This window comes from Desmodus rotundus, chromosome 12 (assembly GCF_022682495.2).
Source record: "Desmodus rotundus isolate HL8 chromosome 12, HLdesRot8A.1, whole genome shotgun sequence".
NCBI classification, from domain to species: domain Eukaryota; kingdom Metazoa; phylum Chordata; class Mammalia; order Chiroptera; family Phyllostomidae; genus Desmodus; species Desmodus rotundus.
In genome coordinates this window covers 100,104,012-100,131,253 of record NC_071398.1, presented here as the reverse complement: position 1 = coordinate 100,131,253, position 27,242 = coordinate 100,104,012, and the positions used below count along the sequence as shown (strand labels likewise).

Below are 27,242 nucleotides of genomic sequence, written 5' to 3'. Positions count from 1 at the left end.
CCGTCCCCAGAAATAGACCCTCGGGACAGGGGTCTGGGCCCTCTTTATGAAAAGTACACACAGCACGGACCTCAGGCTTCCGGGCCACACACACGCCGAGGCCCGTCTCCGTCTCTTTATTTTTCATTTTTACAACCGTTTGAAACTGTGGAAACCGTTCTTAGAGGGCAGGGTACGCACAGGCTGTGGCTCGCCGCCCTGGTCTGGAACACCACGGCCCCTCCTCCACCCCTCAGCCACAGCCTCTGCTCCCGAAAGGACTTGGCATCCCCCCCAGTGGCCCAGGCTTCGCTGCCGGGGCCTCGAGGGCAGCAGCCCTCCAGCTGTGCGGCCAGCTCTGCCAAGTGACCGGTCCGGTTGTGTTCAAACACACCTCAGATGCCCGGCTCAGCCCTGCTCCCGAGTCCTGGGGGCAAACGAGGCCTCGGCGCCCCCTAGTGAGGTAGTGTGTACTCTGGGCCTCACCCCCCCACCTGCCAACGGTGACACTCAGGAGCGGACCTGGCGTGCCTGGCGCCGCCAGCAACCACGTGTCGGAGTTTAAAAGAAAGCCGAAGCGTCTGTAGGCTTGATGCTTTCTGGGAGCATAATCGAGGATTGTTCTGGCCCTCAGGCTCCGTGCTTCGACCCCGACGAGGGTGAAAGCCCACGAGAGCACCCTGCCGGCCCCCCGCCCTCGGTGACACCCCAGGTGGAGCAGTCCCCTCCACCCTGCCGACAAGTCTCTTCCAACTCAAAATAAAGTTTATAAAAGTAAATCATCTCATTTTATAACTTAAGTGCATCCAGCATTTCCTTAAATATAGCTCACACTGAAAATAAAGTTACTTTGCTGTACAGCGGCTGTCATAATTAGGAATAGACTTTGATGATAAAGTAAGAAAGGTTACACTCACACACACATCTACCTGCCTGTCTGTCTGTCTGTCTGTCTGTGGGCCATCCGCACGAAGAGACGTACGCACCGCTGGACCAGAGCTTCCCCCGAGTGGCGGGAAGGTGTTCGGGGTCTCTAGGTATCTAGTCTGCGTGACAGTGCCCACGTTACACGCCCCCGTCCTCCGTGATAAGCAACCTGCACACCTAACACTAAGACTCTCATTAGAGACATCACACTATGTGATCGGTTACGTAGCCAGTCTTTGGAAATGCCGACCTACCCCAGAGCATCACACAACAGCACCCCAACAAGACGCACCCCCCCGCCCCGCCCACCTCTTCCCGGCTTCCCCGTCCCCAAGCCAGCCGACCCCTCCTGTCCTCGGCATTCCAGTCGGGGTCTAGCCACCGCGCTCTCGGGGAGGGCTCAAGAGGTGAAGTACGAATTCTGCATGGAGTACAGGTGGTCAATGGGGTTCCCCACTCGGGACTGCAGGGGCCCGGCTTCTGAGGTTGCTAGGAAACAGTCACCCAGGTTACTGAGGGAGGTGTCGTCACTATCCAGGTCGTGGAAAAGGGGCTCGGCACCTGAAACGGAGATGAAACATGGGCGTGAGGGTCTGCAAGCAGGGACACACCTCAGTGCCGGGGGCCTTGGTGGCATCCAGCAAAGGTGGCCTGAGCGTGTCCCCAAGGTGAGGACTTCTGGTGGGGGTGGGGGCACACGGAACAGGCGGCAGGCACAAAGTCCCTGGCCAGAGAGGGCTCTGGTCTCCGCAGGGGCTTGTGTCTGAAGGGCCAACAACTGAGAACATGGCAGAGTAGGTGGCGGACCGTTGAGACTGTGGGTAGGGGTTGGGGCCACTGGGCAGACGGGGTCCGCAAAGGAGGCGGGCAAGGAAGCAAGTGCGGGCTCTGTGAGCAGGTGCCGGCACCGTCCTGTGACCTCAGGTGTGCTCAGGTGCACCATGTACCTCGGCTTCCCCAAACCCATCCTGCAGCCAGGAGGGAGGGGAGGCACCCACCCTTGACTCCCCAGCACCCCTGACAGAGGACCCGCTGGGGAACACAGGTGTGTGCCCTTCACCTCCACTTCAGGGACAGGGGACAGGTGGAAACTGCAGGTTATTCAGCTTGTTGTGTGGCTTTAAATAATTCCTTTCACTAAAGGATTCCTCATGGGGACCTTCATGTCACAAGACCCCTGGGACTCTGAACATTTAAAATCTTGCAAAAAAAAAAAACCAAAAGTCATCTGTCCTGTTTACCCACAGCTGTGAGACATGTCCCCAAGGGCAGCAAGCGTCCACACAGGAACGCGCGATCGGGGCATCTGCGAGGCCCTGCCAGGGGGGCAGTTCTCCCCCGGGCCTCGCTGCCAGCCCCGCAGGGGGAGACAGGGCTCGCCGGGCAACAAAGGGGGTTTGTCAATAAAGCAGCTGTCTGACCCTGACCCAGTCCGTGGGCCGAGGCCTTTGTCTCGGGTACCCGTGTTGCGCAGCCTTGCCGAATGGGTAAGGCGTTACTCAGAGCTCTCGGAGTTCTTCGGGGCGGATCTCACGGAGCAGGCAAAGGCACGTTCCGTATAACATGGGGCGCCCTGCACTTGGCCCTGAGGTTGAACTTCGGCTGCCCGCTGAAGATGTTACCCACCCTGCCAGGGTGCCAGGCCCCTGCCTGCTGGCAGATGGAGGGGCTCAGCTCCCCATGCTGTCGGGGGCTGGGTGTGGGGAGGGGGCCTTTTCACTTCACCAGTCAGTGTGGCTTCAGGAAGCCTGTGACAGCCCCTCGCTAATGTCCCTAACAGTCCTATTAGAGCACCCTTTTCTGGGCCTTTGTACCTGCCCTCCCATAAAAGCTCGCTGGGCCGGGCCGTCTGCCTAGCCGGTGCTGACCGCGCACCTGTCTGAAAGGAAAGACGGGGATTCAGCCCCAGCAGGCAGGCCGGCAGCGGGAGCACAGCCTCCCTCCCGCTTCAAACTAATGCAGATGTGGCTTCGGAAAGGAGAGTGAGAGCGGACACACCCCCAGTGGACCCGTGGGGCGGAGGCAGGTGGCACTGCAGCATTGCGTGGGCACTCCCGGAGCCCCTGGGAACTGGCCGGGGCATTTGGGGGAGAAGGAGAGACCCACGCCAGTGAGTTGGGAGAGGTCTCGGCGGGCCAGCGGGGCGGCAGGACCACCTGGGAGACGGGGGAGGGCAGGTGAACTTGGGATGTACCATTAAAACAAAGGTGAGCATCACCGAGGGTCACCCTGGAGGGTGGTGACTGTTTTTGCTGCATGGCCGCTGCCAGGCCGTTTCACTCGCTGGGTCTCGTCCCCTCATTGACAGACCAACGGGGATGCGGCGACAGCATGGGCACCGGCCCAGGCCCCGCCGTGGTGTCTTACCGTAGGGGTGCATGTGGTCCCCAGGCATCTGGGGCGGGGTGAGGCCCTGCCGGAAGGGGTCCGCACCGTAGACTCCCTGCTCGATGGCCAGCAGCTGCTGCGGGGTGGGCAGGGCCGTGTAGGGGTTCATGATGGCCTCCAGCCCCGTGCCGCCACCGCCGCCGCCGTTCGCCTGAGCTGCGGGACAGAGGAGGAGGCAGGTCACTCTCCACGCGTGGCCCAGCGCCCCAGGCGGCCCGCGTGCAGGTGACGACCGGAGAACCCGTTTCTGTTTCGGGAGCGAACGGCCCTTCCAGGGAATCTGCTGGGTGGATGGCTGAGTTCTTCGAACTTCCTTGAGGACTCCCACACCTGTCCTGCCCTCCCTCCCCTCCCGTTACACCTCCTCGGGTAACAACGATGGTGGGGTGAGTTCACGTGGCCCCGTGGAACTGCCCATCAGAGAGCGGCGTCTCAGGCCCAGCTCGGAGCCCTCCCCGCCTGGGACCCGGGTCCGCCTGGCAGAGCCTGTCGCAACCCCTCCGCTCGCCTCAGGGGCGGGCGGGCGATGGAAGCGACGGGCCAGCAGGAGAGAGAGCAGCAGACAGGTCGTTTACTCTTGTTATTTTCACCATTTTACAATATTTCGGCAAGGGCTCAGTCACAGCGGCGTCTTCTAGGGAGCTGATTTGCCCAGAGGACGGGGCAGGATGAGGCACTGCTGGAGGTCCTGACACTGTCCCCTGACACTGCAGGGCCTGGGCCACCCCGCCCCCGAAGGCAGCTCCAGCCCTGCCTGCAGCGGGTGTCTGCGGCGCGTCACAGCTCCTGGGGCTTCGTTCCCGGCAGCAGGTCCCCATCCCGCCCGAGTGGCGTGCTCAGAGGTGGGCAGCAGAGGCGCCTCACTTACCGGAGCTCAGCCTCTGGCTGCTCTGCTGGTCCTGCTGCTGCTGCTGCCGCCGCGCCAGCTTCTTCATCTGTGAGGAGGGGAGCACAGGTTAGACGGGGGGGGCCCCGCCACGGGCTCAGGCCACACGTGCAGGCAGAGGGGTCACATCCCCAGCAGTGGCTCCCGAGGGACCCACGCCCGGAGTTCCGTGTGTCATGCCTCTGCCACCACCATGGAAGGATAGCCGGCTGGGCGGCAACGGTGTCCCGCGGGAGCGGGGATCTCCTCTCCGCAGACAAAGGCAGTTTCACACGAGGCACGAGTCTGGGGAGGGACCTGCAGCCCGTCACAGGGATTCCTGGTGACGGGTGTGATTTGGGGTGAGCCCAGAGGCTGTGCCCACGCTCCCCCTGCCCACTGGCTCCTGTGTCTGAGCATCACCCGGAGAGTCAGGCCTCTGGGTTTGGAGCTTGTCTCCCAAAGGCCACGGGAGCACCTCCTACTTCCTGGAAGGGGCCTTGTAACCCAGGGGGTTTCAAACTGGGTTCCGCGGAATGCTAGGGCGCCGCAAGATGTCGCTACGCACTCTGAGGGCATGGGAACCAGCAGGTTCAAGAAATTCTGTACTGCGAGGTTTCTCAGGGCACCGAGTGTGCTCCGTGCTCCACGGGCCGCAGTTCCCCGCAGAGCTCCTGACCCACGAAACCCTCTCCCGGAAGGGATCACGGAAGACACACCAACAGCCGTGTTCTGAGGACTTCAGTCAGGGACACGCTCCTGGAAACGAGCGTGACCAAATTGGGAGCTGGTCTATTGTCACCCGCCAAAGGTCCGGCCCTGAGCAGTAGGCCACCGGACACATGTGTGGTGAGGTGTAAGGTGAAGCCCGTGGCAGGGGACGGCAGGTGACAAGGTGGAGGATTGGCCCTCCCCTGGGGGGTGGGGAGATGTGGCCCCAGGGGAGGTGTGCACGGGGCCTCGGTGCTGTCACAGGACTGTCACGCGTGTTTGGAATTTTAAAAGAACTTTGGGATCTGGGTTAACCTGACGTGACTTGAAGAACTTGCTTTTACCAGAAGGCCCAGAAAAGACACTTATTCGTCACGTGGCTGGCCAGGTTCACAGTCACGGCCACTGGGAAAATAAAAGCCGTTTCACCAAAGCCACACGGCGCTGTGACGGAAGGGACTGCTGGTAACAGAATTTCTGAACCAGGAGAACTCTCTGCCGTGACAACTCCGGTGAGAGTGCCTGTCAGCACGCACGACGTTCTCCCGCTCGCGTTTCAGGGACCCGGCCACCCAGACGGGGACGGGAGTGAGTGGCGGATCCTACCTTCGCTCGCTGGTTCTGGAACCACACCTGGACCACGCGGACGCTCAGCCCCGTCTCCGCAGCCAGCGTCTCCCTCACCTTGAGAAACACGGACCGTTAGACCCGGTGGTGTCTCGGGGTCTGGGCAGAGTCCCCTGTCCCCAGAGCATGGGATGCCCCAGGCCGCTTCTCGGGTCCCACGCGCAGGAAAACCCCAACACGAGAACATCACAGCAGTCAGGAGGGGAGAGGGCCCTCCGCCAGGCAAACAGACAGGGGGTAGCTGTCACGTAGACGCCAACTCCAGGAGGTGGGCTGGCGTCCCTCGCTCTGGCAATCAGGCCTTCGGATGGCTCCCAGACATCGGCAAACCCGCTGTGCGCTAGCCAAACACCAGGCATGTGCGTGATCCCCTCCGGAGAAGTCGGGGTGAAGGTCAGGGGGCAAAACCACAGGGGTCCCCTCTACTCCCTTCTCTCGGTTGCTTCATCGACCTCAGTCGGGGACCCCCAATGAAGAGATGTGTTCAAACACTCACCCTCCTGCGGACACATGGCGAGCAGTCGAGAAATGGCGGATACTTAAATAGACGCAGCTACCTGGGGCCGAGACGGCTAATCGTCCTCCCGTACCTCTCCTCCCCTTCCCCTGTCAGCCGTCGAATCCCCAGGCTTCAGCGGGGCACATGGTCACCCAGGCAGACCCCCTTCCCAGCCCCCTGCAGGAGGCTCAGTCGTGGAATTAAATTTGGGCCAAACCACAGGGATGAAAATGATTCAGAGTCCTGGGTTTGCCCCTAAAGAGGCGGCTGCCTGCCTATTCTTCCTCTTTCTCCGCCTCGGTGGCTGCGAGCGGTAGTGACAACGAAGCCAGCCCCGGCCCACGCGACGGACAACAGAGGGGCCCCAGCGGTCCAGGCCTGTCAGCTCTGGGCCAGGACACACAACAGAAATAAGCCCACAGCATCAAACCGCCGTATTTATTTTCCCGTGTAAATTCACAGGAGCCGGGTCTGCAGCAGCCCCGAGTGGGGAACAACCCGCACCCCCAGTGACGGGCGGACGAACGAACCAGACGCAGCCCTCGCCGATGGCGGGAGGCCGCTCACCAGCCAAACGAAGGAAATAAATGCCACGTGGGCGAGTCCCCAGGTCACCGCCCCAAGAGGGACAAATGGGACCAAACTCGAGGGCACACCACAAGCCGCCGCTGCGTGACTGTCACAGTCCACCCGAGGGGCGCCGGCTGTCGTCCCCACGGCTCTCCAGAGATGGCAACGTGAGCATGCGGCCCTCGGGGTGGGGACGCTGCGCGAAGCTCGGGGAGGTTGTTCTGGACCCCTGGCCATGGCCTCAGGCCCCTGGAGTGTCCGCCAGGCTCAAGGCCCTCCGTGCACAATGAGCAGCCTCCCAGCACCCTGACCCCAGGGGGCCGTGGACACCCCAGGAGCCGAGTGACCCTGCAGAAGGGCCCGGGCCCCCCTGCCCCCACCCCCACCCCGCACCTTTCTGCACGGCTTGGACGACACCTCGAACGAGGCCTTGAACGCCCTCCTCTGCTGGGTGGTCAGGATGGTCCTGGGGCGCTTGGGGCGCTTGTGGTCCTTGCCGTCCTCCGCGCCGCCCTTCGCTGCCCCGTGGGCAGCCTTGCAGAGGCTTTCGTCGTCGTCGCTTTTGCCTGAAACAAGCAGAGAGCACGGTGCCACGCCCTTCAGCCAGTGCCGGGCACTGAGCGACCATGTAACAGGCGTGCAGCCGCCTTGTGTATCCACGAGGACACAGCTGCTCGTCTGGGAACGTGGGGCGTCCAGTCTGAGCATGAAGGGACCTAACCTCTGCGTCCCTGAGGGCGTGACGCCTTCAGTGTGACGGAGGCGAGCCGAGGCCTCCACGCAGCTCTGCCCTCGTTATACGTACGGCCCAGGTAAGTCACGTCCCATGCCGAGCCCACATGCTGAGCCTCAGTTTCCTCATCTGCACCCTGGTGACAGTAACAGCCACCCAGCGGCCAGCACAGGAGTAAGTGCCACGTGCAAAGCTCAGGGCTTCGTGCCATGAGCAGAGAGTAGAGCCACATGTCGCGGTGCACAGGAGGCCCCTGATGGCGGCTGTGGGGTGGATGTTTCTCCTTCTGCCCCCCTTCCCACCCCAAACACAAGTGAAAACCCCAACAGAGTAAAGAAGACCCTCGTGACAAGGGGGGGCTGTTCTCCCGGGGTCATTCGGTGCGCGGACTGCTGCCATACCTCGGTAGGAGAGCGTTTTAGGACCTTTCTGGAAGGACCTTTTCAGAATGGCAAGGAAAAAAATAAGCATGGAAAACCGCAGGGACGTAAGGGGACCCACAAGAGGAGAGACCGTAGACGCCACCGACTCACAGACGCACCCTTTCTGCGCCCCGCACCCCACTGCCCAGGGAGCCCTGAGCACCGTCCTCGTTGAGGACAATGTTCTCTCCACTGGCGGGCTCCTCGGGTCAAATGGCCACGCCTGTCATACCAGGGATGCCTTCGGTGACAGGTCTGTGACAAAGGGCCTGACACCCCACCGAATGACCCTGCTGGGCAGGGGCTACACGGGGCTGCATGTGGGACAGGCAGGGGGTCATCCAAAGTGTACAGTGGGTTTCATGTGCAACTGTCTGCGTCCCAAAACCTCACGCCTTGTCCCAGCTCCGTCCCCGGCATCTCCAGAGCCGGCCGGTCCTCCCAGTCCCACCTCCCATGGCCTGACGTGGGCGCACATGGGCCACTAGCAAGGGTCGAAGTCTAAAGGAACGCCAGACTCCAGGCCGGGGCTCGTCGGCGAGAACAGCACCCGGACGGAAAGCAACGTGGTGTGGCGTCTGCAGCCACGGGCTTTGGAGTCCCACAAACTCAGCTTTACTTCCGGAACGGCCCGTGATCACCTGTGATTGCGAGCGAATTCTCAGGACCCCGCATTCTCACTGGGGGCAGTATCGGCGTTGCTGGCATTGGATGACATGTGTAATGGGTCTGGCACCGTGGGAATGTGGGAGGTGCTTCGTATGTAAATCGCCACCACCCTCATCATCACCATCATCACTTCCACGTAAAAGAAGTAATAACGAAGTTCCTCCTGCCCCGAGACACGTCTTCTGTTCCTCACGGTGGCCTGTGTCTGAGTTCAGACTTTTCCCTCCCTGCCCCGCCCCCCCCGCCGAAGGTGACCCTGGGCAACGCTGGGGGCTGCTTCGCGGGATGGGAGTGTGTGTGTGGGGGGCTTGCTTGTGAGAAGGAAGAGAAAGAGAGGCAAGGGGGGGGTCAGAGATGCTTCCAGAAGGGAGATGCCATGGAGAGTCTGCTCAGAGCCCAGGGGCAGGATGGTCGAGCCCCTGCCCTCAGCTTGCCTGGGAGAGGTACTCACTCCCCAAGATGGAACTCGGGTGGGGGGACCCCTGTCCTAGGCTGGCCATTGCTGTGCCTTCTTGAGGGTGCAGAGAGGCCACAGGTGGCTAGCTGCTCAGGCATTGTCTCACCTGCCCTACGAAGACAAAGGTGATGACAAAGGTGATGACATTTGTTCTCAGGGTGGGGAGGGACAGGAGGAGGGGCACTACCCTAGACCCCTGCTGACCCCTGCTGACCCCTGGTCCCTTCTCCCGGGCAGCGCCACTCATCGTGGGCATGGAGGGCCAATGGCTGGAGGACTTGGCGTTGGCTCCCACAGCCGGTAAGACATTGAACACAAGATGCCTCCGGCCCCACAGCCCCCACTGGAATGCAGGGGTCCTGGCCGATCTGAGCGAGCGAGAGGCTAGCTGTGGCACGACCCAGCTGCTGAGGGGAAGGCAGGCCACCGGTTGCTACCGCCTGGCATCCGTCCACTGTGCCGGACACGTCACAGACGTAGCGGTGCCCTCTGACTGCCCCGAGGAATGTCCGGGCTGCATGGGATGTCCCCCAGGCTCTGGCCTCCTCCCTGTCTGACTCCGATGCTCACTTTTCCAGGAAAATGGCCCGTCTCTAAAACATGCACAAATCCCTCTGCCCACTACGAGGAAAGTCCACAAAGAGCTGGAGATTCCCCGGGAACCAGCAGGCACACAGGCGAGACGAGCAAGGGGAGCCTCCAAAGGGCAGGGGTGGGCAGGGAGGGAGGGGCGGCCCCTCTCAGGTGGGAGGCAGCCCAGCCCAGCGATCCCCCGTAATTTCAGCGGGCACCCTCAGCGGAGACGAAAGCCCCCCTTATGTCTCCCACTACACACGTCAGCGTCCCCGGAGGCCATTTGGATGTAGACGCAGCCTCCCTCTGACTCCTCAGGGGGACGTGCAGGGATACCATCTGGAAGGAAATGAATTTGCTCGGCGCAAACTTGGAAACACGGCTCCCAGGGCTTTTCTTTCCCCCTTTGGTGCAAAAAAAAAAAAACCCCAAAAAACCAAAACCCTGGATTGGCTCGGGGCTGTTGCTCCCCCTGCCCGGGCCTCCCACCCACTCATGACATAAACAACCACACATGAAAGGCCCAGACATGGTTTATGGCCGACAGGGGCCGAGCTACCTGTGGGGCCCCGCAGATTCATGTCAGGTGGCTGGAAGAATCCCAGCGGCCCATAAACAGGGCCAGAGAGATCTGAGCTTGGCCCGGGAGGCGCGGGCGAGGGAGAGGCAGGAGCAGGCCTCCCACGCTTCCCCGTGAGGAGCCCGGAAACGTCCTTCGGGCCGGGGGAGTAGAGGAAGGGGCCAGGGCTCCTGCGGGGGCCGGGAGGGGATCGCTCGGAGTCGGGGCGTGCAGGCAGCTGTTCCGGCCCCTGCCCTGCACCGTGGCGCGGAGTCCGCTCTCCCAGACACGGCGGGCAGCCCCACTCCGAGCGGGATCCTGGGACACGCACAACAAGCCAAATCCGAGGTTGGGGGCTCGGCGCTCTGTCTCACCAAAGCCCATCCCAGCCGCCCAGCAGGTCACCGGGCGTGGGGGCTGATGCCCACGGTCACACGCTGTCTCCGGTTTACATTACTAAGGTCCGAGTGTGCTTGCTCCCATCGCTGACCCCAGTGGATCAAACACCGAGTCTCCCTGGAAGAGTCCAATTTCGCTGCACACACTACGCATTCAGGAGGATACACTTACTTGAGAAAATAAAATTGTTTCTAGGCAGGGATGGGAGCCCGAGAGTTAATTACTTCGCCACATTGAAAAAGACCCAGACGACACTCCTGCAGGTGACTCGGAGTGGGGGGCGGGGGAGTTGGCGGACATGCTGAGTGCTCTCACTGCGGAAGAGAACCCTCCCTGGGCAAGTTCAGTGCGGACTCCGCCGGCACAGAGACGTGGCCTGGGCAGATGACCGGGGCTGACCGGACTGCCCATGCCCTGAGCAGAGACACCCCACAGGGCCCCTGCCAGTGTGCACGGGCCAGCCAGGCCGACACCCAGCCGGGTCGGCACCTTGCACTTTGGACCACTCCGCAGAGCAGGGGAAACTGAGAGCGGACGCCCAGCCCGTCCTTGCCCCCACCACGGTCACCAGCTGTGTGACCTAAGGCAAATGGCCTGACCTCTCTGTGCTCTACTCCCCGAGTTGTAAAACCAGGGGTAGAAAGACCTGCCAAGCTCCCCTGACAGGACGGTCGGCACTCAGTCGTGGGAACAGGTAAAAGCACTTTGAAAAATGTTGTGAAACACCATTAAAATGTAAGCTATTTTAAACGTTTTTATTGTGCCTCCTGTAAACATTGTTACTCGGAACCCGAGACCGTGGTCCTCTCCATCGTGAGGCATCTGGAGCTGTGGCTCTCGAATGAGCGGTGACTCAGCGTCACACGGGGGACAGGGGCTGGGAGGCTGATGGCCCGCCCCTCCCAGTGCTGCTGACGCAGCGGGTCTGGGCCAGATCTGGGACCTCCCCTCCCTGCCAGTGTCCCAGGGGAGGCCGATGCTGCCGGGTCGGGGACCACACTCTGAGAACTGACAAGACGCCTTCCGCTGGTCGAACTTACTTTTCTTTGAGGACAACTGACCAAATAAGAACCAACTAGACCATTTAAGAACGTCCACAGTGAGAGTGATAAGCAGAGATTTAACACCCAGTGACGCAATGCAGAAATCTCTGGTTCGGGACACTACTTTAGACACAGGCACTGGGAAGGTGGCTTTGGAAGGTGACGTGAGAAGGTGTCATTGCAAGTCAAGTGAAGAGCTCAGGGCAGAATGTCCCCGCAAAGGGGCAGGAACGTGCTGGGTGTGCCCAGCCACGAGGGCCGGCGAAGAGGAGAGACGGGGAGGAGGCAGGCGCCAGGCCACGGCAGGGCACACGGCTGGGGCAGGAGCTTCCGGTCTGTTCCTGGGAAGCCAAAGCTGGTCAGTGGCAGAGACTGGACCAGAACCCTGTCCCTGTCCCCTCCCCCCCAGTTCAGGGCTTTCTTCTACACTTTGCTCCCCGTCTAACCTAGGCCGCCGATGCCTGCTATCTCCCAATTCAAAAGAAGGCCTCCAGTGTTTCCGAACAAATGTGGATTTTTAAATTATCCATCAACCATTTTAGATGCCTCTATTTTCTTGCTCACCTGGGTCCTGGGTTGCCTAGCTTACATGTCACTCCTTGGACTCAGAGTCCGTCCCTGTGTCCCCTGTGTCCCCTGGGGGCTGCATCTGTCTGGGTTCAGCCAATGGGAGGCGTCCACAAGGGAGTCCAAGGAAAGGGAGAAAACAAGGCATTTCCGTGACCTCCCTCAGCCTTGGGTGGTCCCAGTGGCCGTGGTTGCTACTCCCCCGGGTCTCCAAGTCACACCTCAAAAGCCCTCTGAAGCTTCAGCTGCCCCCTGGTGTCCCCAAAGGTGACGTCACCTGTCAGCCTGCAGCTTCCTCTTGCAAAGTTGGGACAGGTCTCGGCCTCCTATCTGTTTGCATCTCAACAACCTCATCGGCTGTGTAACCAACTCTCGGTACTAAACGCTCTCCACTTCAAATGCCAACGGTTGGTTCTGCTTCCTGGTGGGCCTCTGCCTGGTACAGCTCTCGAGGCTGACGAGGGACTTCACAGGTGGGGCAACAACCCTTCACGCACCGGGGGAGCCTCTCAGACGCCCCGTCTCCCTCCCCATGCCGAAGCCTGAGTGAGCTCCCAGCCCCTCTCACTTCCTCCCTCACTTCGCAGAACCACCTTTGTGAGGCTCTTCCAGAGCGGCGGGTAGGTGATGAGGCACAGCGGCTCTTTGTCCCAGGGCTCACACTTCAGGGGCCAGTCCCTGGAAACAGTACGCAGGTTCTACGCACCGTCAGCACCACGGCCAGATCCCCAGAGCCACAGAGCAGCAGTAGAGGCCAGGAAGGACATTAAAGGGAGTCCCTTGCGGGGACTGGAGAGAGGATGGCACAGCTGCTTATTTGTGCTCGTGGAGCCTGACTTCCACGCGATGCGTCTCCAATAGCTGCCCTGCTGGGTCCCAGACAGACAGGTCCGGCCACAGGCTGCAACCTGAGAGCGGTCACAACGGAAATGACCTCCGCAACCGGTCCTGGGAATCAGCTACCACGTTCATCAGAGTCCAGCTGCCCTTCCTTGCAAAACATGTGACTGTTTTATGGGCCACCGAGAAACAAAATGTGACCAGTTAAAGTCTCTCATTTCCATTCCTCTTGTCCGACCTCAGAGGAGAACCGGGAAGTGCCAGTCGCAGTCCGACCAGCCTGTTGAAGGCAAAGCCAGGTCTGCATGGGCCTCCCTCCCCCCCAGCACGGAGCAGGCCTGCAGCAGGGTGCTGTCCAGTGCAGAGGAAGGCGTGGTGGAGACTGGACCCACTCTGCACTTTGTTCCGAGCGGGAGCGTCTGCCCTGGGGGAGGGGCAGGCATCTGCAGAAACGAGGAGTTTCTCCAGCTGTAGTTCACTCTTGACCCAGAAGGTAAGCACAATTCGGAGCGAGCGGACTGCCCCAGCTCCGTGAGCCTGAACGAAGTCTTGGAGAAAGTGCTAGAGCCAAGGTCACCTTCCCTTTGGCACGTTCCCCTTCTCAGGGATTGTGTCTGGCGTCCTCTGTCCCTCCTTCAAGCACCCGAATTCCCTCTCGTCACAGCCCAGCTGCTGGGAAGGCCACACCAGCTGCGGCTCCTTGTGTGACTGTCAAGCAGCCGAAAGCACAAGCCTCCCCACCATGGCCAAGGGCACCGGTGAGCCAGGAAGACGCCCTTGAGTGCTGCCACTCCTTGCGTCCTCGCTGTCCCCGCCAGACTGCGACAGGTGTCCCGAGGACCGGCGCCAAGTCTAACAACACGCTTCCTTTGCTGAGCACCTACTTTGTCCCCAGCACTGCGGCGAGCACTTTGCATGTCCGCCTGCACGAGCCTCACAGCAGCTCCTTTCACAAGGTAAGAAAGGGGGACCCCCAAGGCTCCCCCACAGCCACCAGCCACCAGACGGAAGAACTGGGGGGTAAATCCAAGTATCCAACCCTGCCGTCTTTCTTAAAAAAATGTACTGACTGAGTCATGAACGCCGTTCTCATCGGTTTCTCTCTTCTCCACAACCTTTCAGCCACTCAGCGCTCGGCGTCAATTTATCCACAGGTAATAAATTCCCCGACAGACTCGAGGGCGTCCACGTCCGTCTAGGTGACAGACGCAGCGGCATTTTTATCCTTCGCACGCCCTGGCTGAGCCACCAGAGGCTGCTCACAGAATTTGGGCACTGGTGCTGTCTGAATGGACATCACTGGAGGTGATGGGGACCGTGGGGACCTGCGGAAAGCCTGTGTCATTTGCACACCCTCGGATCAGCGCTGAACGAGATGCCCGAGCCCCCTCCGCCTCCTACGTGCCCTCCTGTTCACTCACAAAACGTGCGCGGACAGCAGACTGCGCCGGACGGGGCAGGGTGGAGGCCCCACGGGGTCGTCGGGTTCCTCTAGAATGAAGAAGAAACTTGGGGATCAGTGTATCACGCTTCAGAGCTCGATCAGTGTCTGCGTCCCCACATGCGCCGGTGGGACCGGAGCGGCCCACAGCTGTCCCAGGACTGGCGTGTCTGTAGACCGTGGTCACTAGACAGTGCAGGCGTCCACCCCTCACGCGTGAGGTCCCGCCATCGTGATGTGAATCTGATGTCCGCACCGTGCCCTCACCTCCGGCCTACCCTCCCTGCTCCTCCATTCAAAGGGCAAACTTAACACCACAGCCGTGCGCACAAACCTCGGGTCCAACTGCCCATCACCATCGGCACATACCCAAGCAAGATGCACAAAGCCCTTCCCATTGGGCATCAATCCTGCCACTCCCCAGAACCAGGACCCCAGTTTCCCTGAGGGACCCGCCCTCACAGCCCCTCACCCACGCCGGGCTTCTGCAACTCTGCTCACGGGAAGCTGTGTCCTTTCCCCTAACAACACACTCGTGTGCCTCTCGCCATCTGAAATGACCTCCCTGTCCAGACTCAGTGACGATGTCACATCCACTGTGAAGCATTTTCCAAACAGCCCCGCATCCCTCTGCCCCCCAAGGAGAATTACTGCCCCACCACCCTGTCTCCATGACCTTAGCGCCGTGTCTGGCTACAGTAACTCGCACGCATGTTATGGCTACAGTAACATGCACGCGTGCTACATTTTACTGGAATTGCTTTGTCACAGGCCTTTCTTATCCACGGAGGAACCTGAGCGCCTACAACACACAAGTTATCTCCCTGCGTCTGGTGATCACCGGTATCTGCCCCAGCGTGTGACAGACAGAGAGGCCCTCGAAATGTTTGCTGAACTGGCCTCAATTTAATTTAGCGTCACTCAGAGAGCAAGGAATAAACACACGGCCGTGGACTTAGCGAGAGCCGGTGTCTCTGAAGTCTTCCCTTCCAAGGCCAAAGTGAAAACTGAAGTAATTACGCGCAGTAGATAATTCCTACAAGACGGAAAGCCATTTGCATTTGAATGAACTGGTGAGGATTTTCTGCTTGTTGATGTTTCTGGAATTTTTTTCAGATAATGGCTTCCATTCTTTGATTCTTTTCGCGGTGTGGAGGGTAAGCCGGAAAGTTAATCTGTCAATCACTCCCCCATCTGAAACCAGGCCACTTTCAACCGGCTCCGAGGAGAAAAAGGCCATAGAAACCGCCTGCTTCGGACGCTGCGGTGTGGAGTTCAAGGGCCTGCCGGTGGGCAGACCCCACTTCTAACCCGCTCCTGGACAAGGCGGAGGCGGGAGGTTGCTTTTCTGCTATTTAGACAACCTCTCCTCCGCTGCCATGTATTCACGCCCCTCATATCCACATGGTAGGGGCGCGAAGGAGAGGAGTGGGCGGCCTTATCTGGAGCAGAGCGTGCACCGCCCGTCTGGGAAGCGAAACCCCGGCCAGGACGCAGGTGCCCCGGACCCAAAAGAAGAGCTGCGTTCAGATGGCGTGTCTGTGCGCCTGTCCCTTTCAGAGCATGCGCAGAGGTGGGAACGTGGCGACGAGGAGGAAGATGAGCTCAGTACACACTCATCCCCAGCACCTGCTTTCAAAAACCCTCCTCCCCAAGCCCAGCCCCAAGGCGGGGCTCCGCCAGAAGCCAGCAGGCGGATTTATGTGGCATTACTTTAATTAACTCTGCAGCCGCACAGGGGACACAAGGTGGGCCCTAATCCCTCCGCTTGACGTCACTTGGGAACGGGACCGGCGAAAAAGACGGCTGGGGACAGGACGACCCCGGCGCGACCCGGGCCCTGCGCCCGGGGGAATTAGGGGAAGGAGAAATGTTAGTACACTTTTAATTGGAAACCAAGTCCCTCTTTCAGAGAGGCTTGTTTATTCAGGACCCGCATTAGAACTCAGGGGAGGCTTTAATTGAAGGGCCGGCTTTGGAGATTATGGCGAACATATGGCCCCAACGCCGGGCTCTTTATCTGCATTTTCTCATAAAACTGCCGTCCGTGTGTGTTTTCTGCGCTCGTCCTCTTCCATTTCTAAAGGCCTTTGAAGAGCAGGCAGAATGTGCGGGGGATGCGCGCTCCGCTCCAGTGCCGAGTGGGCGTCCAGTGCCTGGCGCGCCCCGCCCCCACCCCCTCGCGCGCCCCGCCCCCACTGTGCGCGCCCATGACACCCACCACCTCGCGCACCCCCCGCCCTCACCGTGCGCGCCCATGGCACCTAGTGCCTCACCCCCACCACCCGCACTGTGCGCGCCCATGGCACCTACCACCTCACGCGCCCCCACACCCACTTGCACGCGAGGCACCCACCGCTTCGCACGTCCCGCACGCCCCACACCCACCGCTGGGCACGCCTGACCTGGCCCAGAGGCTCCCGCAGACTTGATGGCACAGGGCGCCCCATTGGCTGCGCCCTGAGAGGGAAGTGAGCGTGAGGAAGAAAAGAAACGGGACTGCAGACTGCCGAGCTGGGGTGTAATTGGCAGGCAAAGGCGGAAGGCAGTTGTCAAGGTAACCAGAGATGAAGTCCCACTGCCACCTTCCTTTCCTCTAAGGGCAAGAGAGGCAGCTGCTTTGTGCTTGGTTGGGGCCAAGGCCGGGTGCAGAAGGGAAACAGAAACCCAAGTGTCTTGAGACAAATTCCCATTTCTCTCCTCAATCGATCGATCAATCAATCACCGTCTCTGTGTCCATCCTTGCAGACTCCCGCACCCATCACCCCCTCGCTCTCCCCCACCCCCACCAGAGTCTCAAACCTACAGCGGCCAGGTAAAGCTAGAGCAGCCACGTTTGAATTTCCAAGGACCAACAAGAGTTACATCGCGTGACACGCACACAAAAATGTTCATCGTTGTTTATTGGAAATTCAAATTTAACAGGATTTTTGCCGGCTGAACTTCACCACCCTGCTGACTCTCAGAAAAAGGCGGTCCTTTATCTTACTCCCAGAGCCTTCCTGGTTCAGCGCCAAAGCTGTGCGGCTGCGAAGAACAGCGGGCGAGGGGCCCCATCTCTGTCCCGGGAGCCCCACCTGCTGCTGGAGCGATGGCTGTCAGCCCTGGCTGCCCACAAGACCCGCGAGGCGCATTCCGCAGGGGTCCCGAGTCTTTCTCTGAAGACAGAAGTAGAGCAAGTTTAAGGGCGTCTACTTTGAAGAGTAGCCCTCGTGTGGGTGTGTAATCTTGTTGACCTCCGTGTGAGGTTGCTGACTGTCTCCTTCCACAGGAATATCAGGTTCACGAGCGCAGAATTCTCACCCGGCACCCGTGACAGCCCTGCCACTCGGTGAGGGCTCGATAAGGCTCGCTGGTCAGGCAAGCCTCATACACTTGGGCGTGTCCTCCCCCCCCCCGCCCCCCGCCCCCAACCCAGTCCTCGCGCAAGGCGGCTGCCCTAGGAAGGACGGAGGCTGGGCTGGCTCCCACTGTTTCCCCACGCTTGCGGGTTCCTGAGACGGCGACCTGTATGCTCACCTGGAACGCCAGCTTGGCCCACCGACCCCGCTGAGTGCACGCACGCGCCGCGGACACGCACCTCCAACCCCGCCCAGGGTCACCAGGAAAACAAGCGTGCCTCGGGCTCTCCGCATGGAAACCTGGGTTGGGGCCCCTAAGAATTCAACGGTTCTTAACCTACCTGGTGTTCCACTCGTGTCTGCATCACAGGACACCCAAGTACGCAGAGGAAGCCATGAGCTGGCTGCCACCGTGCCCTCCTGAACTGGACTGTGGGGTCATCCCAGGTCCCTGACACAGGACCCAGAGCATTATGGGAGGAGATTCTTCCCCTTGCCCGGCGGACAACCTCCAGCACCTCCAGAGCCGCTGTGGAGCCTGTCGGAGGGAGCCCTAAACACTGACGGGCTTGGCTGGAACATCTCAGCAAGAACAATGGTGTCCCCCTGTGCCTCCTCCACCACCGTTACCACACGGTGAGTCTCCCATCACTGAGCTCAGGGGCTAAAGGCTGAGGTCTCAGGCTGGCTCTGCAGGGCCAGAGTTCACTCCTCATGGTCCCTGCGGTCCGACTGAGCAGTCCTGCCACCACACCCAGACAGGACACACACACCCGAGGGCGCGTCTCCGGAGAGTGGGGTTCACACGGATGGTGGGCGCCGCAGCTCAGCCTGCGGAGGAGAAGCCCCGCTCTGCACGGATTAACCGCACTGTTGTATTCGCTTCATCAACCAGGGCTGCAGGCAGTGTGGCCGACTCTGCTCGCCTGGACAGAAAAGGTCGACCGGTGTTTCCTGCCACCGCCGCATACGCCCCAGGAGCGACACAGGCAAAAACAAAACCGAACCCCAAAACCAGGGACGGTACGTTGCACGCACTTTGGAAGTGCTTTGAAAGTACGTCCATGTTCACACACACGCCGAAGCCTTGGGTCCCTCGGAGCCTCACAGGAGGTGCCCGAGAGAAGCCCGGGGACAGTGACAGATTATTGAGGAGGAACCGATGGTAAAGCAGGGGGTGAACTGGTGCGGGATCGGCAAGGGAGCGTAAGTGCGGTTCAAATCACCTCGCTTCCGCTGCTTTAATTATCCGTGAGAAGAGACTTTACTGGGCTCCTGAGGTGTGAAGCCCAGCTGGGTACCGGGAGCGCGGGCACCCCCGCCGGGAGGGCACCCCTACTGGGCACCCGGACCACAGTGGGAAGGCTAGGCGAATAGACGCAGCCCTGCCGCCGGACCACCCGAGTGCGGATTCCGGCTCTTTCCGTGCCCAGCTGGAGGACCTAAAGCAAATGGCTCGTTAGTTGGCGCCGGTCTCCCTGACCTGTAGGCTGGGACTCATCCCGACACCGCCCTCACCTTCAGCTCGATGGGAAGGTCAAGTGTGAGCACGCGTGTTAAGTGCGGCAGGCAACCAGTTGTGCGGAGTCGCGGTTGCACGGCTGTTGACACTGTTCTCGCCATGCGAAACTCACCATGGCTGACCGCCCACGTGACCGACTCTCTTCCCTTACAGCCACTGTGTGCAAGAGGCGTGAATGCACACGGCCACCCTCCTGCGTCACCGACCTCGGAGCAACGGCCCGCGCTTTCGGGGCGGCTCACAGCAGCGCCACGAACTGTGACCCACATCGAAGTTAAATGACAGTCCCGAGAAAAGAGACAACGCCTTGTCTGAAGCTGTGCTCCGCCTGTCCCATTTCAGGCACCGAAGGCAAACTGTCCCCAAGTACCCGGCACCGAGAGGACAGGGTATCAGGTGTCCTGACTCTGTAATTGGCAGAATTAAGTTCTTACTCTGGCTTATCCCTGGCTCGAGTATCCTGTGTCCCTGTCTCTCCCTCCATCCCAGGAAGACAAAACAAAGACACCAGCAGACGGGGGTTCGAAGCAGGAGAGAAGAGCTCCGCCTCGGACAGAGGGCAACACAAGACTCTGGTCGCCGGCATCAGGGCCTGGACGTGAACGGGAGACCGAGGTTGGTTCCGAGAACACCCCGGAAGGCTCAGGCTGTTACAGCCACCTCTTGCTGACAACCCAGAGGCGCCAGATGGATAGATCCGGAAACACCCGCCGGACAGACCTCTGTGCCACTCGCGACATAAACACGCGTGCCCTTCACGTCTCTGTGACAACGCCAAGGACCGGAGACACCTAACAGTCGTCGTGTGTCGGCTCTGCGCAGGCGCCCACCCCCAGGCCCGGGGGTGGGGGGGCAGTGGTGTCTTCTGTGTCTTCGATTTATTTCTCGGCACCTGACGATGTGGTGAGGGACCATGGGGAAGACTGCGACACGTTACTGATTGCTGGAAGGTTGAGGAACGTATGCCAATTCCAGAGCCCGGGGCCGGGTCCGTATCAATGGAGGGCGAAGGCAGGACTCAATCAGTAAATAGAGCAGAGACTGCCAGCACGAGGGGTAAGCGGAGAGTCAACCTAAGTGTTGGAAGTTTTACGTCACACACATACACATACATGTGTATAGTAGGGACTGATAAAGAATACCGGTTACTGCCCTGGCTGGTGAGGCTCAGTGGATTGAGCGCCAGCCTGCAAACCAAAGGGTCACCAGTTCAATTCCCAGTCAGGGCACACGCCTGGGTTGCAGGCCAGGTCCCCAGTAGGGGGCGCATGGGAGGCAACCAAACTGTGATGTTTCTCTCCCTCTCTTCCTCCCTTCCCCCTGTCTAAAAATAAATAAATAAAATCCTTAAATATATATATATAAATAAAAACTTGCTACTGAACTGCAGCTAAAATTCTCTGGAAAATGGTGTTATAGAGAAGAATCTTAAAAACTGCTTTAAGGGAAAATGTAAAATATCATTTAAATGTATTTTTAACAACTATAGTATATACCAGGATATTTTAATACCTACTCAAGGACTTTTTTTTAAATTAGAAAATGGATCTCCCCTTTGTTTCTTAAAGACTAACAAGACCGACGTCCAGGCTGTGCCTGACTTCCGTTCATCTCAAAGTGGGCCCCCCACTGCCCCGGCACAAGGAGGAGGCTTCGAGGTGTTTTCCTCACCCTTTTTCATGGCCACTAAAAGCCAGCACTGAGCGCCAGAGCGCGGCACAGTGCAGGCGTCTGGCAGAGCGAGGCTAACGGGCAACTGCCAGGTTCTAGGTCCTTCCAGGACTCACAGACTAATGTTGCAGGAAAGGCGTGCAGTCCACTCCCAAAGCAACACATTCGGGGTGGGAGACGCACCGCCAACCCTCGGCTGGACGGGCTCTGCAGACCCGCACCCCCCCGCCCCCCCGGGAGACCTGTGTTCCAGAGCACGTTCCGTTCAGGAACGAGGAGACACTCGGGCATTCGGAGGAGCTCAAGTCTAAAGCACTCCGAGCCCCCATCTCCAAGTCTCCGAGGGAAGAGTGGCTAAGTTCCACACGCCTTCCCGCCCCTGCTTGAAATTTCCAAGAAGAAGGGGCTGCAGGACCCTTTCCGCTGGGTCTCTGCACAGGCCTTCCGGGGACAGCGCTAGCAATGAGTGGAGATGGGGGGCCTCCTCTGAGACACACAGGTGCGACCCACCCTCCTCCAGTTCCCGGACCCCAGCCACCCACAACGACAGGCCCGCTCTCTGTACCACCCTGAGGTGCCCTTGGGCTGGCTGTCCAGAGCCTCTAAGAAAGATGAGTAAAGAAGATGAGAAGTGTTTGAAGTGGTACATCTTTGGTGACAGAGCTCACGAGCCGGGACTCCCTAGAGGGACACGCACCCCCTGCCCAGCAGGTAAAAGTCACAGCTGCTGTCATCTGCTGGGTATCAGCCCTGTCCCAGGTCCTCACACATGACCTCTTCATGGTGTCACAGGAACCCACAGGGGAGGCATGTCACCCACTTTTTACTGCTTGAGAAGTGGAGTCCTGGGGGAGGGACGTCAGCTTCCCCTGGTCGCGGCTTGTGAGTGGAAGGCAAGACCCCAACTCCAACCCGCCGAACCAGAGACCTCGAGCCCTGGGCACCGCCACACGAGAACGAGACCCTCCCCCATACCTCCTGCGGACTTTGCCTTTTCTGTCTTGCATTTTAAAAATCCATGACAGCGAACTGACAAGATAATCCCACCGGTACAGCAGGCATTTTCCAGGACGTGCGAGGCCACGCGGCCTCTCTCTGTTCTGATTTATTGGAGAACGAGAAGAGTTCCGAGATAGGTTGACGGAAATACTTCTGCAATGAATAAAAAACTCAGCCCCCCGGCGGGGGAGGGAATGAAAGCCGGTGTCTAAGCACCAGGGCGAGGGGCTGACCCGCAGGGGAGGGAGGGGGGAGTATTTCACAATGACAGTGACAGAAGAGCCACCCAGCTTCCGGAGCAGCCATCTCGCTGCCCTGAAGAAAGTCAGGTGGACAGAGGGCTGGCCACTTCTGGGGGCAGCGACCTTCATTCTGGCCACAGGCAGAGACTCACACGGCGGGCCAGGCCCCGTGGTAGCGCCAGGCACCACAGACCCGGAGGACAGAGCGGCCCCCGGGCACCCAGACGACCTCGCCAGGGAACGGAGGCCTGGATCGCTGCAGCGAAAAGCCTCCTCTGCAGAAAGGGACCCTCACAGCGGGGACTTCACAGCCCCGCTTCCTCTGGGGAGTTCCTTCTGCAGCAGCGGGGCTTCCGGAGCAGACCGCCTTCCTGTGTGGGCACCCGGACTCTGAGCAGACAAAGGAGGGGGTGCCGGCCCAGCTACTCTCGGACATGGGTCGGACCAAGGAGCAGCTGGTGCGCTAAGAGGGTGAAATGGCTTCAGCCTTGGGGACGGTAACAGGCGAGGAATAAATTCTGGGTGCAATGTAACGCACACGCTCTTCTTCGGGTAAGAAAGCCTGCCAGTGGCAGGTAAACCCCCAGAAAAGCAAGCAAAATCAGGTCGATCCCGTGGTGGAACACACAAAAAGGAAAGAATACCTAAAAGACGTCGTCCGAGGGAGGGGCAACAATGAGATTCCGTCCAGACGCGCCTAATGATTTCAGAACGGAAGGTTGGGGAGGGAAGCAACTTAACATAAACACCACATAAAACAAAACGCAACCTGGGACCCTACCTCGGACCCTGGGATGGATGAAGACATCAGCGGGGAGTCTCTCCCCGTGGAGTAAAGCCGACCGTTCAGTGACGAGTGCGGGACTGACGTTAGCGTTATAGTTTACACGGGACACTATCACAATGGACGTGTAACTGTGAAGTGGTAACAACATCGGGGGCGAGGGGGGCAGGCAGAGGGGACGTGGGAGCTTCTCTCCTACCTCGAAATTGCTCTGTCATTGTAAAGCCTTATTTTGAAATAAAAAACGTTTTTAAAAATCGCTGCCCAAGGCATTCTCAGATAACCTCTGATGTTTAAAACCAATGCGCAGGTAAGAGGGGTCGATCGCTAAGAAACACGATATGGACCAGGCAGGAGCCGCGGGGGCCCCCAAGATCTGACCCCCACTGACGGGTCAAAAAGCTCTTGGAATCACAGACGCCACCGACAGATGACAAGCAGTGAAGATCACATGTGCTAGCTCAGGCTACGTATGGAAGATCTCAGTCCCCTCTGGGTGGTACATTCTGAAGAGACTGCGGCAGCTTTACAGACAGGGCGGGCAGCCTGTGCTAAGGGGTGGCGGGAAGGAGGGGCGGAGGGAGCAGATGCAGGGAGCTCGTGGATCCCTCCCGGCTCAAAGGGCTGCCACGCGTCGGGGAGGCTGACTGATTCCGTGAGTTCCTGAGAGCAGAACCAAGGTCAAGGTTGAGGTCGCCCATGGAGACAGACCAGGGGGCCCCATGATCCACTCAGACAGGCCACACCCAGAAAGGGAGGTCCGGCGCTGCCCAGGGCCAGAGAGGACGTGGTGGGCATCAGGACTGGACAACTTCCGCAGTGGTGCCAGTGACAGGGGCTGTGAGTGTTGGGGGCCGGTCCCGGAGGCCCTGGGCACCGAGAGGCCTGACAAATGCAATGACGGTGATCTGATTCTGGCTCCAGGGTCCTGTCTCTGAGCAGCTTCTTCAAGGCCACCAGCACAGCAGGGACAGGGACCAAAGGAGTCTCTGGCCACACCAGGAAAGAGACCGGCCGCTGGGCACCTCCTGAGTTTGCTGTCCCATCGGGCTGTGAACGTGTCAGGTGCTCTGGGAAGTGGGGACTCCAGCACCCGAGACGGAAGCCGGAGGTCCCCGACCCAGTCTGTCCTCCGCCAGCTGTAGTTGCATTAATGACAAGCAGGTTCTGGTCCCACAGAGAGCCAGTCTGTGCCCTTGTCAGAATCGGCCCTAATCTCCCTGGAACCAAGGTCGGTCCCCTCACCCGTCCATGGGTCTGTGCCTGGGGGGTGCCGCTCACCGGCCCCTCTGCCCTCTTTATACGACGCTGCGCACACTGAACTATTTCAGCTCTTTGTCATTTAGCGAGCTGTTCCCTCTCCTCAAGATTCTCTCTAGCTTGTCAGTGACCCCCAAAACTCATCATTTAAAGTGAGGCCAAACACCCGAATGTGCTGTGAGCAACCCCCCAAAATAAGGGAACTGCTGTCCTGCATTAGGGACGTCATGGTTCTATTAATGTGCCACCCCCTTTGGTTCCTTTGGTTGGCTTTGAGGTCACCTGAACCCCAGGTGACATCCCGCCCCTACAGGCCCCCTTCCAGCGAATGACCGTGGCACTTCAGAACCCAGGGGTTAGGTTCCCTCCTGCCGATGTTGGCGGGCTGTCAAGCTCTTTGGGAACTCCAGGTGTCCCTGCTGCCACTCTGCCAGGTCTGTGTCATCTACAAACCGTGAGGACACCTACATCCTGCGTCTTCATCCAAGGTGCTGACCAAAACATTAAAGAGGACAGGCCGACCCATCGTCCACTCCACAAACATTCGTCAAGCCCCCCCACAGGTGAAGCACCCAGGACACGGGCGAGAGGAGAAACTGTATTTGTGTCGGGACAGCCCCAACCTGTTTCTCTGAACCCCCACGATCAGCTGGCCTCTCTGACCACACATAGTGGGCATCAGGGGGTCCTTACTGACCACATCCTCTCTTCCCGCTGAGCCTCGCTAAGGGAACAAAGGTATGAGCAACCTGTCTGTGGGTTCGTGAGGCGGGCTCTGGCCCACGGTGCATTTTATGTCGCGAGACGGGCAAGATCAGTATCGTGGGCCGTGAGAGCACTTCAGACCACACATCTGAACCTGCGTGAGACGTCAGTGCCATTCCACTTAGAGCGAGGGCGGGTTTAGAGTCGATGGGGACCTCGGGTGTCTTCCGGAACCGCCCTCCCCTCCCACCTGGGCAGGAGTAGTGTCCACCGGTGGGCTCCAGCCTTTGAGGGGCTCTGCTCTGATCGCCAGGACGACTTTCTGACGCCCCCCCGTGTGGGGTCTGATCGCTCTCCTGCACCGTTCTACCTGCAGTGTGAGCCCTCGGTGACTCCGTTACTACCTGAGTAAACGGGTTCTGACTCTGCTTTCTGAAATTGGGGGGAAGAAGAATAGGTCTGACCCCACCACGGGAAGGCAACACCTAGGTGCTCCTTTAGTCCTTAGTTTTCTAGCCTAAATATCTATAATCACGTCACCGGATGTCCTTTGGAGACTTCCCTGCCCCCACACCATTCCTGTCATTCATGTCATGACTCCGCCCCTGGCGCAGAGCGAGCCCCTCCCACATGGCCGCTGAACGAATGTGTGAGTGAATGGACCGGGGAGCTACCGATGGTCAGTATTGTATTGGCCTCAAAAGGACGTGCCCAGGGCTGAAAGGGGGCCTGTGGTCACCCCCTTGCTCTGAAAATCCTACTTCTCTTAACGCCACTTGGACCCAGCCTTTTCTTTTTGTCTAAGTGCACGGGGGCGGGGCAGGGGGGCGTGGCAATACACAGACGCCCCACAGTGAGTGAGTTTGCAGCCATGAAAATTGCAGTTGGGGTCACTCAGTGAGCGAGCCCCACATGCCTGTGTGCCAGGAAAGACCAGACCCCGGCCTTTGTCTCCACGGGAGAAAGGAGAGCGTCCCTCTGGGTGTGTGTCCACGGCTGTGCTGATTGCCGTAGCATCCGAGCCCTCGGGGCATGCAGAGGCTTTGCAGTATTCCGGGGGGAGGCCCCAGTGGGGACACTCAGCAAGATACCCACAGGGAAAGTCGGGGGCCGGGTGGCCCTCTTACTCCAAGTGGAGCTTGGTTTAGGTGAGGGAGCGAGGCTGAGCAGTCAGAGACAGCGCAGACTGACCGCGGACCACTCTTACCCCTCCCTCGAAGAGCACCCTGCTCCCGCACCGGCAGGACCCACAGGGGGCTTCCCTCTTCTGGACGTTATGTTCAAACTTTTAAGTTGCTTTAGCAGACACAGAAGGAGCAGAGGCTTGACGTGAGCGTGTAGGGCTGGGCATGCCTTCTGAGCACTGGCTGCTCCCGGGGAAAGAGCCCTCCCTGGACCCCGGAGGGATGCCCTCGGGGTGGACGTGAGGTGGGACCATAGCCTGGGGCCTGGCCCAGCAGCCTGCAGGTGACAGGAGACCGTCAGCCTGTAGTAGAGTCACTCTGCCAAGCCAGAGGCTGAGAGTGTGTGTGTCGATGGTTGTTTGATGGTTGTTTGCCATGCGATTTGGGTCCTTTGTTACACAGCACATCATGGCCGTGCTGACTGATACGAGATCACTCCCGCCTTCCAAAGGAAGTCCCCGGAAAGCACAGAGATGCCGTCCGTGGAGCCAGGCCACCCTGGACAAGGCCCTGGGGACCATCACTCCTCCACGGTCCCCACCCCGCACCCCCACCCACCACGCAGCACTCACCCGAGTCGGACGCCGCCGGGCTCACCAGGCTGAGCAGCTCCCGCTCCTTCTCATAGTCCCCTTTGCAGAGCAGCTGGCCCTCCTTCAGGACGAACTCGTCCCCCTTCTGGAGCTGCCGCTCGCACACGCAGCAGCAGAAGCAGCCCAGGTGGTACACGCTCTTCTGGGCCCGCATCACAAACTCGTTCGGGGCGATGGCCTCGAAGCAGCCCCCGCATTTGACAGCAAACAGCCTGGGGGTGGGGACAAAGCAGGGAGGGTCTGTGACAGAACTCCGGCTGCGGCCCAGGCCTCCCCTCGAGCCAACGGCAGAAGGAACTCCAAGAACCAGGCCATGAAGGTGTGGCGGGGAAGGCCTATAAATGCCAAAACAAAGAATTGGTTCTTTCATCCTCACCCGAGGGTGTGTTTATTGATTTGAGAGAGAGAGAGAGAAACATCGACCAGTCGCCTCTTGCACTTGCTCTGACCGTTGGGAACGAACCCACAACCTTTCAGTGCCAACACTCCAACCCACTGAGCCACCCGGCCGGAGCAAATTGCTTTCTTTTTCAAAGCAGTAGCAGAAGAGGAGAAGGAAAATCTCTCTGTGTCTGTCCCCACAAGACAGAGGGGTCAAAGGGCGTGGAAAGGTCACCCGGCGTGAGGGACGGGGCACGGCGAGGGGGGCAGGTTGCCAGAGTGAGGACACAC

At 59.7% G+C, this 27,242-nt stretch overlaps 1 protein-coding gene across 1 annotated transcript in view; it reads right to left on the bottom strand.

The window, feature by feature from the left end:
* Positions 1–1,261: 1,261 nt before the first annotated feature.
* Positions 1,262–27,242, bottom strand: part of LMX1A (LIM homeobox transcription factor 1 alpha) — a 101,174-nt gene continuing 75,193 nt past the window's right edge. The window contains exons 3-8 of the mRNA XM_053915640.1: positions 26,550–26,782; positions 6,960–7,132; positions 5,477–5,554; positions 4,163–4,229; positions 3,274–3,450; positions 1,262–1,467 (exon numbers count right to left, since the gene is read on the bottom strand). Coding sequence (XP_053771615.1) covers positions 1,307–1,467; positions 3,274–3,450; positions 4,163–4,229; positions 5,477–5,554; positions 6,960–7,132; positions 26,550–26,782 — 889 coding nt within the window. The 3' untranslated portion in view covers positions 1,262–1,306. The remainder of the gene's footprint in view (positions 1,468–3,273; positions 3,451–4,162; positions 4,230–5,476; positions 5,555–6,959; positions 7,133–26,549; positions 26,783–27,242) is intronic.